Source organism: Schistocerca nitens, chromosome 4 (genome assembly GCF_023898315.1).
Source record: "Schistocerca nitens isolate TAMUIC-IGC-003100 chromosome 4, iqSchNite1.1, whole genome shotgun sequence".
Classification (NCBI taxonomy): domain Eukaryota; kingdom Metazoa; phylum Arthropoda; class Insecta; order Orthoptera; family Acrididae; genus Schistocerca; species Schistocerca nitens.
In genome coordinates, this window is record NC_064617.1 from 772,744,595 (window position 1) to 772,757,037 (window position 12,443).

At 38.8% G+C, this 12,443-nt stretch overlaps 1 protein-coding gene across 4 annotated transcripts in view; it reads left to right on the forward strand.

The window, feature by feature from the left end:
• LOC126253107 (protein pigeon) overlaps positions 1–12,443 on the forward strand; it is a 486,240-nt gene that overhangs the window by 226,596 nt on the left and 247,201 nt on the right. For all 4 annotated transcript variants that reach the window (XM_049954213.1, XM_049954212.1, XM_049954214.1 and 1 more), the window contains one exon: positions 11,468–11,635. In XM_049954213.1, the coding sequence (XP_049810170.1) occupies positions 11,468–11,635 (168 nt within the window). The remainder of the gene's footprint in view (positions 1–11,467; positions 11,636–12,443) is intronic.

A 12,443-nucleotide genomic window follows, 5' to 3' on the forward strand; every position in this document is an offset into this window, starting at 1 on the left:
TACTTGTTATTTAGTATTTATAATTTCTGTAAAGTTTTTGAAATTGCTTATGTTTGTAATGTTTGTATCTTGTGGCATGTCTGTTGTTCAAGTAAATAGCAGCTAGGAATTACGTTATGTTCTATCTGTACATTGGTATTCATAAGAAATGTGCTTTCAGTGTGAAGCATTGTACTTCATTGATGAACGTGCTATCGGATTTGGACCTAAGTGTGATTTTGATGTGACATAATATGGTGGAGACACTAGGTACTTCAAAACATCTGCATCACCATGGTTACAATTAGGCAACATAAAAGCTATATCCTACACTGGCAAGAACTGGAATACAAGCAGTATGTTTTTCCCTAAGGCTCATATCTTCAGGAAATTATTGCATTCTAAAACACCAAGAAGCCAGCTACACATCAGGCATCCATCACTGAGTTCTAGAGACGTTGGTTAGGATTGTACAAAATGGCTGAAAGGATTCGTCCAAGTTGCCAGATACTGCAGGTGGCATGACATGATGTGTGTGGCAAATGTGTACTTTTACATGGATGGGTCAGCCCAGCAGTGGTTTCAGAACAATGGAGAGAAGCCCAGTAACAGCAATAAATTCCAGGCCAAAAGCAGAACAACAAATGAAGAACAGCGCCCAACAACATGGAGATATGACAATGTGCTACATAAGAATGTTTTGGCCCCATGCTACTTAGTGAATCCGAGTATGACAGAAGCCGACAAAGGTGTTGCTGAAGACATGTACCTTGATCTTCTGCTAAAGGATGTCACAACACCACAGGAATTCATCATGTGCTGCCAGTGCATTGAGGAAAAGCAACCAAAAAAGAGTCAGATGAAAGAAATATGGTTGGTTGACTCCTGAATGAGGTCCCTCTGGCAGTTGTGGAAGACCACCATGACCTAGCCTCTCATATGCCAGGTAGTAACAGTAGAAATAGCAACCATGAGCATCAACTCCATATGTTGAGATCTAATAGAGAGTTATATAGAAGAGTTGTACTGATATTTAGCACCAATCTCCACCACCATTCAAACACATCAGGAAGAATTGACTTGGTCAACTCTGACTTATGACACAACCACCAAACAACATCCCAACATACAACCAACACAGGTACAAACAGCTCCTCTGCCATGTATAATTCCTTACAGTTACAGGCACTTGGTAGACAGAGGACAACATTCTGGTATGTTTCCATTGTGGATGCCATGGACATGTTTTTCCCTACTGCAGAGAAAGAAGGTGATTGTTTGACAGCTACTGTTACTCCAGGCATTAGCCATCACAACAGTTCTAGTCATGTTGGTCAACTGCAAATAAGTGTAGTTGATCTGCAGGGTGAAACCCGTCACTGTACTCTGGACAGAACTGCTCCCTAATGCACCATAGCATTCCCGCTCACTATACAGGGATACAAACAGTTCACCTAACCGCTAAATTGAAGAATACAAAGCTAGATGACCATCTAAGCCAATGAGGCCACCACAGCTGAAAATCCCCCATAGACTACAGTTAGCAAGGTGTGAGGAAATCTCATTGACAGTCAACTATAGTTTTGTGCTGGGTGCTAGTCAGCTCAGGCTTCTTTTTTTGTAATGTCGAATGGTTATCATCACCATCCTAAGAAAACTATATTTTGTGATACAAAAGTATAAAAAGGGAAATACAACCATATGTCTGCCACACTGGATCATAGTTCCTCTCATACAATCATCCATTTACTCCTTTAGTCAGTTCCTCCTCCTTCAAGACTTTTATCAATTTCAACAATGCTGGATCTTCCTCCTGTTCAGCAGCAATGTTGTTTAATACAGCAATGACTGAGATTTTATCCATGCCACTGTGTTTTCCAAAGGATGCATTGGAAGGCAGTGGATACTCTTATGTAGTGCCTTTTCTTGTATACCACTGTGATGTCTTATTCCTGAAGCCTCAGTACCCAACATGCCATTTGACCTGACAGATCCTTCAAACTAGTCAGTGAGCATAGAGATTGATGGTCCATCTTGGTGGTGAATAGTTTGCCAGATAAATACAGCCAGAACATGTTGATGACCCAAACAACTGCAAGGAATTCTTTTTCAGTTGTTGAGTAGTTCACCTCAGAAATAGAGAGTACTCTGGAAGCATAAGCTATCACCTTTCCAATACCTTTCTAATTTTCTAATAGAGCTGAATTTATGCCATAATCGCTAGTGTCAGTGTGAAGTTCTGTCTTGACATTCTCATCATTTAATGCCAGGTCTGGAGATGACAGTAGCACCTCCTTAAGGACAAGGAAATGTCATTCTTGCACCTTGTTCCAGAAAATTTGGCCTCTTCCTGCAGTAGTTCATGCAGGGGATGTGACTTGGTACAAAAGTCTTTTATGGACAACCAATAGTACGGGCACCTTTTGAGGAAATTTCTTACATTAAGAATGTGCTGAGGAATTGTAAAATCTCTGGTTGCTCTTATTCGCTCTAGATCAAGATGGAAATCAGTACCCTTAACTATAGTTTTGTGTACTTGAATAGATGGGTGTGGGGCGAGTGGCAAGGAGCAGTGTACCATGTTATGCTCAGGCCATTCTAGTGCATCTGCTTGTAGAATGTACTTCAGGGTGCTCATAGAAATTTGGCATTAATTTTCATGTTAATTTAGGTATGGTGAGGTTACTTAACCACTGTAGTGTTCATTATGGATTGCATAAAACACATGACATATATCAAAATGGCATGTAAGTTCTACTTGGAAGAGTCAGAAACAGAAACAGTGGCCCAGTATAGTGCTGATCCCGGCACTGTCAAGTCTCCAGGATAGGCTATGTCTAGAGTGTAAAGCATGGGACAGACACTTGCATGCTGGTAATGCTGCAAAGTATTCTTCATTTCTCTCTGTGCAGAATGTGTCTCCCTGCTGTCTTCTTATGTGCAAACCAATATACGTGCCCAATGAAGAAGCACTGTTTCGGGTTCAAGTGGAGGCCTGCAGGCCAAATACACTTCAATATGATTGTCAGGCAGCTTAGATGTTAATCAAATGTATTCAAGAAAATGATGCTGTCACCCATTTAAGGTATAGAAGCAAGTTGTCCATCATATGCTTGAAGGTGGCTGGAGCATTACACAATCAAAGTGACATAGATTTGAACTCATAGGCCCCATCAGAAGTTATGAAGGCAGTCTTTTCATTGTCAGTCTCATAAACCTTCATTTACCAGTTCCTGTCTGCATGTCCATATTTGAGAAATTATAAGTTGCTCCTTTCAAGCAGTGTAAGGTCTCATAAATGAGTGTCAATGGGTAGACATTTTTCGTTGTGATTTTGTTCAGTCATCAGAAGTGCAGAAGTGATGTTGTTGTTCTTTATGAGGATCACAAGAAGGGCTAAAGACTCTCTGAAGGTTCAATTATGTCATCCTGCAGCATCTTCTCCACCTCATCCTGAATTATGTGCCATTCGGCCAGTGATGCTCTATATCAGTGCTGGGTAATGGTGGATGATGCCCAGTGTTGATATGGTATTTTACCATTGGCCACATGGTCTGTCTCTTTGTCACTCTGGATTTGAACACATCCAAACATTGACACTAGTCGATGTTGTTTCTCAGTCAGTCCGGAGCCTCTTTGCCCACTGTATTACCTGTATTGGTAGTGGAGCATGATTCTTTATATATAGAACTGAACTGCCCGTGCTAGACTAGTTCAGCAGTTCCTAAGCAAATATCTTTAGAGATGAGTTATGGCTGCTCATGAAAGTTAATGACCCAAAATTTTCTTAGTATGTAATTCTTATGATCATCTTTGGTATATAAATCCCTTTTGTGAGCCTAAGTAGCTTTTTGCAACTGACAGGAAGCTTCATAGTTTAACTGAGTATCTAGATAGCTGATGGGAATTTATTTATGATGGTGGAATGACAGTATCTTCAACAGAAACAACCCCATAGAGCAATCTTTGTTAATGTGCTTGTTGGGATAGCTTTGTCAATCTGGAGCTCTGTTTTTCCACAGTCTGTGACGTCTTGTGATGCCTATAAGAAGTGGCATCTGAGAATAACATTATGACTACATTCTGTTAAAATGACAAATCATTGACTGTGCCCAGAACAACAGAGAGGCTATGTTCCCTGCTCATCATAGTGAAGAGTATGTGACTGAAGAATACATGGATCCACAAGTGCTGCCATATGACCACTGACAAGATCTAGGTCAAGGTTGCTGTAGTCAGCTCCAATGAGAACTTTTGAAACAGTGAATCATTGTTTCTCCAGGAGAGACAGCAATGCCATGAGCTGTGCTGCATGCAGTGGGCGTAATGGTTAGTGTCATTGGCTGATGTGCTGCAAGTCACCAGTTTAAGCCTAACCACCTACAGTTATTTAGTACTTATCATTTCTGGAAGGTTCCTGAAATTTCTTATGTGCATAATGTTTGAATATTCTGGAATATTCGATGTCCAGGAGTTGAGTTCTGTTCTACCTGTATGCTGGTGTTTGTTATAAACATGCTTTCAGTGCCAAGTGGAGTACCACATTGATGACCCTGTTTTTGGATTTGAGCGTTATTGTCATTATGAAGTGACATATCAAGGTGACAAATGGCTTGTCCCAGAGAAATGCCATAAATTATCAGTGCCAAATGACTCCACTTCCTAAAATGCAAAAAACTGTGAAGAGAAATGTCACACATTCACCTCGAAAACTGTGTTTTAAGGTTTTAAGTTTTCAAGTTTATAAATATTAGTTTGGAAAAATAAATTGGCATGCATGTTCCCTGTGAATTATAGAGGGCACTTTTACTTTTCATAATGCAGTAAGCTTTAATATATTGTACCCAAGAAAAATAGTGGTAACTGAAGGCTGCTCTTTTGCATTTATGACCACAGATAACTGTATAGTAGATCTCCTCACTTACTCAAAATTTTGAATAATAGCACGTATACTATCCTTAATAAATTTCGACATGCTACTTACCATGTAGATGATACATTAAGTTGCAGACAGGCACAATTAAAGGCACTTACACATAAGCTACAGCCTTTGTCAGAAAAGAGTGAGAAATACACATCATTTATTCACACGAGGAAGAACACCTCACACACTCACGATCGCCAACTCCGGCAGCTCTTTCACAAACAAAGCCCAGTCTTGATTACATGTTTTTATTGCATCTACATCTACATCTACACCTATACTCTGCAAGCCACCTGACAGTGTGAGGAGGAGGGTACCTTGAGTACCTCTTTTGGTTCTTCCTTCTATTTCAGTCTCGTATTGTTCGTTGAAAGAAAGATTGTCAATATGCCTCTGTATGGGCTCTAATCTCTTTGATTTTATCTTCACGGTCTCTTCGCAAGATATACGTAGGAGGGAGCAATAGACTGCTTGTGTCCTCAGTGAAGGTATGTTCTTGAAACTTCAACAAAAGCCCGAACCGAGCTCCTGAGCACCTCTCTTGCAGAGTCATCCACTGGAGTTTATCTATCATCTCCATAATGCTTTTGCAATTACTAAATGATCCTGTAACAAAGCATGCTTCTCTCCATTGGATCTTCTCTATCTCTTCTATCAACCCTATCTGGTTCGGATCCCACACCGGTGAGCAGTATTCAAGCAGGGGGCAAACAAGTGTACTGTAACCTACTTCCTTTATTTTTCGGATTGCATTTCCTTAGGATTCTTCCAATGAATCTCAGTCTGGCATCTGCTATACCGACGATTAATTTTATATGGTCATTCCATTTTAAATCACTTCTAATGCCTACTCCCAGATAATTTACGGAATTAACTGCTTCTAGTTGCTGACCTGCTATATTATAGCTAAATGATAAAGGATCTTTCTTTCTATGTATTTGCAGCACATTACACTTTACATTGAGATTCAATTGCCATTCCCTGCACCATTCTTCAATTCGTTGCAGATCCTCCTGCATTTCAGTATGATTTTCCATTGTTACAACCTCTTGATATACTACAGCATCATCTACAAAAAGTCTCAGTGAACTTCTGGTGTTATCCATAAGGTCATTTATATATATTGTGAATAGCAATGGTCCTACGACAGTACCCTGCGGCACACCTGAAATCACTCTTACTTCGGAAGACTTCTCTCCATTGAGAATGACATGCTGTGTTCTTTTATCTAGGAACTCTTCAATCCAATCACACAATTGGTCTGATAGTCCATATGCTCTTACTTTTTTCAGTAAATGACTGGGGAACTGTATCAAATGCCTTGAGAAAGTCAAGAAACATGGCATCTAACTAGGAACCCGTGTCTATGGCCCTATGTGTCTCGTGGAGGAATAGCGCGAGCTGGGTTTCACATGATCATCTTTTTCGAAACCCATGTTGATTCCTACAGAGTAGATTTCTAGTCTCCAGAAAGGTCATTATACTCAAACATAATACATGTTCCAAAATTCTACAACTGATCGATGTTAGAGATATAGGTCTATAGTTCTGCACATCTGTTTGACGTCCCTTCTTGAAAACGGGGATGACCTGTGCCCTTTTCCAATCTTTTGGAATGCTATGCTCTTCTAGAGACCTGCGGTACACTGCTGCAAGAAGGGGGCAAGTTCCTTCATGTACTCTGTGTAAATTCAACGAAATACCTAGGTATTACAATTATGAACAACTTAAATTGGAAAGAACACATAGAAAATGTTGTGGGGAAGGCTAACCAAAGGCTGCGTTTTATTGGCAGGACACTTAGAAAATGTAACAGACCTACTAAGGAGACTGCCTACACTGTGCTTGTCCATCCTTTTTTAGAATACTGCTGCACGGTGTGGGATCCTTACCAGATAGGACTGACGGAATACATTGAAAAAGTTCAAAGAAAGGCAGCACATTTTGTATTATCGCGAAATATGGGAGGGAGTGTCACAGAAATGATACAGGATTTGGGCTGGGAATCATTAAAAGAAAGGCATTTTTTGTTGCGACGGAATCTTCTCACGAAATTCCAATCACCAACTTTCTCCTCCGAATGCGAAAATATTTTGTTGACACCGACCTACATAGGGAGGAACAATCACCATGATAAAATAAGGGAAATCAGAGCTCGTATGGAAAGATATAGGTGTTCATTCTTTCTGCGTGCTATACGAGATTGGAATAATAGAGAATTGTGAAGATGGTTCGATGAACCCTCTGCCAGGCACTTAAATGTGATTTGCAGAGTATCCATGTAGATGTAGATGTAGATGTAGATGTAGATGTAGAAAATCAAACTGGTATGCCATCAGGTCCAGCGGCCTTTCATCTTTTGAGCGATTTGAATTGTTTTTCTATCCCTCTGTCATCTATTTCAATATCTACCATTTTGTCATCAATGTGACAATCTAGAGAAGGAACTACAGTGCAGTCTTCCTCTGTGAAACAGCTTAGGAAAAAGACATTTAGTATTTCGGCCTTTAGTCTGTCATCCTGTGTTTCAGTACCATTTTGGTCACAGAGTGTCTGGACACCTACCTCTTTGACATAAGACCAAAATTTCTTAGGATTTTCTGCCGTTGCAATGAATAGTTTCGCCCAAATTAGCTATCATCAGATCTAAATATATGGGTGTAATGATCCCTGTTAATGATATCAACTGCTGTTGATGATAGTCATCGTAAACTCCATATTTTAGATCTGAAAATTGCATAATTTGGCTGAAACTGATCGTAGGCTTTATAATGCATCATGGAATCTGTGCTTTGTTTATAAAATTATGAAACAAGACCTTTCTTTCCTGCAGGAGATACAGTGCCACTTTCTGTGTATTTGTCTCTTCCCATTTTATTTTTTCTGTGATTCATTGTAGTGACTTGGTGGCTTAGTGGGCACATGGCAGACTACAAATCCAAAGGTCTAGATCCAATACCCAGTTGGTCCTAGAATTTTTTTCTATCACTTATCACTGCTTTCACCTCTGGCAGTGAGTTGTTAATATGAAAACTGCTATACTGCACTGCCATTCAAAGTCCACTTTAATCTGTAGGTCCTATAAATGTTTGTGTAAATCAGCTCAAAGCATGGAGGAAGGCAAAGGCATAACATCTGCCATAAGACTATGCATTGCGTACATTGCAGTTCAGATTGAGAACAGCTTGAAATCTAGCTGTATTATTATTATTATTATTAGTAGTAGTAGTAGTAGTAGTAGTAGTATTATTATTGTTATATTGGAAACTGTCTCCTTACCACTGTATGTCAGTCATTTCTGGTTATAACTGATGAATCTCTCAAACCATAACTTGCATAGCTAGCAGATGGTCTTTTCTTCTATATATGATATTACCTTTTGCCGTGTATTATTGGTAAAAGTAATGGATTTAATTTTCTGCTTTATACTAAACCTCTGGAGTGCAACTGCAATAGGTCCATTGTGTGATTTGAAAACAGAAAAGAAAAGAAAAATGAAAAAAGGGAATGTTAATGTAGTTAAAAAACACAACTGAGTCATAATATTGAATTTATTCAGTCAGTCACTACATTTAAATAGCTTCAAACAAGAGAGGCACTTGGTCATCTATTCACCAATGAGAAATGTGTAGTATCTAAATTATGAATACCATTTTATAGTAAAACTTATCAAATAAATCATTTTGTTCTGTTGTTCTTTGTGTATTGCTACATACTGTTTTAACCCTGCTGTTCTGTTCGGGTCTATATGACCCGAAACGAATATGAACGTTATTTTACATTATGTAAATACCAATATATATTTATGAAACTTTGTGACTTTGTCTGAAAATGGATGAGCAGCATGTGTTTTAAAAGGTTTTAAAAAAGTTTAAGAAGTTTGGGCTTCAACTGTAATAGTTGCATATGTAATGTTCGGGTCATAATGACCCGACACAAATATGTTTAGTGTAACTCGTATTTATTTCTAAAATCTGGAAATGGCGAAAATTATTTTTGTTGTGTTGTGTGGGAATAGTGACTGCATCATTCCAACTTACTCTCAACAATCACCTAAAGCTCCATGCGTTCACAACAATGGGCTTGTTTGTTGCTTTCCCCAGGAAATAATAATTGGCAGTTCTCAATAATTGGAATGCTTTGTTTCTGCCCAGTTTGACTTGTGACACCATGGCGATGAGACCATTGAATGATCGTGAGTTGGAAGAAATAGTAAATGCCTCACCAGATGAAGGATCACTTTCTGAGTTTGAAGATCACATCAGCAATGCATCTGAAAGCGAGTGTTCCGATGACAGTTACGACAGTCCACAGCCCATACAAAATAGTGTAGAGACTTTTCTTTCTAAAAATGGGAATATAGAATGGCAGTTGCATCCACCAGCACAACATGGTCGCCTACCAGCTTCGAACATCATCAAGAGTACCCCAGGAGTTACCAGGTATGCAGTCAGCAGAATATCTGATGTAAAATGTTCATTTGAAGCAGTATTTCACACAGCGCTTCAAAATGAAATAATAGAGATGACAAATATTGAAGGGCAGCGAGTTTATGGTGAACAGTGGACAGATATTGATGGTTCTGTTTTCCATGCATACTTAGGACTCTTACTCCTAGCGGGTGTATATCGATCTCATGGGGAGTCTACAAAAAGTTTGTGGGATAAAGATACTGGGCGAAACATATTTCGAGCAACCATGTCTCATGAAACATTCTGTAAGATATCACGTGTCCTGCGATTTGACAAGAAATCTACTAGAGAGGAAAGACGACGTACTGACAAACTTGCCGCAATTCGTAGTATTTGGGAGAAGTGGGTAGAGGTCCTTCCTAAACTGTATAATCCAGGAGAAAATGTTACTGTTGACGAGCAGTTAGTAGCATTTAGAGGTCGCTGTCCATTCAAGCAGTATATCCCAAGTAAACCGGCAAAATATGGGATCAAAATATGGACCATGTGTGACAGCAAAACTTCATACGTACTGAAAGCCCAAATTTATACAGGAAAGGTGAGTGGAGCGGCACCAGAAAGAAATCAGGGAATGAGGGTGGTATCTGATCTCACTTCTGAGTTACGTGGTCAGAATATCACGTGTGACAACTTTTTTACGTCGTACAATTTGGGGCAGCTGCTTCTGAAAAGGAAATTGACTATGTTGGGAACTATACGGAAAAATAAGCCGGAGCTTCCACACAAAATGACCAACAAGGAGGTACACAGCTCTTCATTTTACTTCACAAATGACACTACTGTGGTTAATTATATTCCTAAGAGACACAAGAATGTTGTACTTATGAGCACTCTCCACCATGATGCGGAAATCAGTGACAGGGCTGATAAGAAGCCAAAAATGATTTTGGACTATAATTCAACCAAAGGTGCTGTAGACACGCTTGATCAGTTATTAGGTACATATACATGCAAACGAAAAAGTAATAGGTGGCCAATGATAGTTTTCTACAATATTCTTGATGTTTCTGCTTATAATGCATACGTTTTGTGGATTTCGGTTGACCCTAATTGGAATGCAAGCAAATTGACTAGAAGGAGAATATTCTTGGAGGAACTTGGAAAGTCACTGATAAAAGAACATATTGCATCAAGAACGCATTTCCCAAGAACAGAAGATTCTTTGAGAATGGTCACAAGCATCCAAAACCCGAATGATGTGGGTGGTGTGTCAGAATCGGTAACAACAAGAAAATCTACAAAACGTGCACGCTGTAAGTTCTGTCCATCAAGTAATGACAATAAAACAAACATGGTGTGTGGAAAATGTAGTAAACATATTTGCAAGAAACATGTAACCTACTTGTGTCCACAGTGCAAGCAGTAAGAAAAGAACTGTAGTATTTTATAAGATGATTGTATTGAAAATTCTGTTGTTTCAAATTTATGTGAATACTTGTGCCTAAACTACAATCAGTAAGAAGAGAGGATTCTAAAGTTGTAGTGCTTTCTATGTTGGAATGTAATAAAAAAACTGTAGTGTGTTCTGTACTGTAGTGTGCTCTAAGATGAATATCTGTAATGACAACTGTCTGTTGTTAGAAAATGTCAATACTTACGTCTAAACTGTCAACAATAAGAATAGAAGTATGGAAAAACTGTAGTGCTTTCTAAGTTGAATGCCTGTAATGGAAACTGTCTGTTGTTTCAAATTTATGTGCATATTTAAATGAAAAATATCCCTCAATAAAGTTGTATGCATTGTTATTATTATTATTATTACCATTATTATTATTATTATTATTATTATTATTATTACTAACAAGGTACTGGAATAGAACAACAATGTCGATAGCTAAAACTGTACCAAAATTTATGTTTCTAAAGCATTTTGATATGTCGGGTCATATTGACCCGAACAGTATATATGTCAAGTAAAAGTGAACAGAACAGCAGGGTTAAGTATTCTTTTTGTTTTTTGTTTTGGTAGGCCACTGTTTGTGTGTGTGTGTTTTCAACTTCCAAACATTTTCTTTAATTATGTGTCCTGTTCAAACTTTTGTGGTTGAAAAATATTATTTAAATTAACAAAAAACTGTGGCAATAATTGCAGCTAAATATTCCACTGAATCTACCTCAGCTTCCGAAGAGTGTGGATTTGCCATGTGACTTCTATGAAGATGACCCAATTCCATTGCGAATTCATGATTGTTCCCTAGACCTGCAAGTCATAACGGACCCAAAGGGCATTATTTGCATTTGCCATCATTACTTGTATCAGGTAAGAGCACATGTATATTGTTTTATTATAAATACAAGACAAACAGTAAAGGGAACGAACAGGAAATAAAAATAATGTGAATAAGAGTGGCATCTATTAAAATTAGTGAACATTTTTGAAGACATGCAGAATATTCATTTTGGAGTCTTATAAAGTCAGCAAAACTACATCTATATAGATACTCCACAAACCCCCTTACGGTGCGTGGCAGAGGGCACCCTGTACCACTACTAGTCATTTCCTTTCCTGTTCCATTCACAAACAAAATGAGGGAAAAGTGACTGTCTGTATGCCTCTGCATGAGCCCTAATTTCTCATTTATTATCTTCCTTGTCCTTATACACAATGTGTGTTGGAGGCAACAGAATTCTTCTGCAGTAAGCTTCAAATGCTGGTTCTGTAAATTTTCTCAATAGTGTTACTCGAAAAGAATGTTGCCTTCCCTCCAGAGAGTCCTGGTTGAGTTCTCAAAGCATCTCTTTAACACTTGTGTGTTGTTCAAACCTACCAATAATAACAAATCTAGCAGCCCACCTCTGAATTACTTCGATGTCTTTCTTTAGTCCGACCTGGTACAGATCCCAAACATTCAAGCAGTACTTAAGAATAGGTCGTGCTACCATCTTATACTGAAGAGCTAAAGAAACTGATATACATGCCTAATATCACGTAGAGCCCCTGTGAGCACGCATAAGTGCCACAACACAATGTGGCGGACTCAACTGATGTCTGAAGTAGCACCGGAGGGAATCGACACCATGCATCCTGCAGGGCTGTCCATAAATCCATAAGAGTATGAGGAGATGGA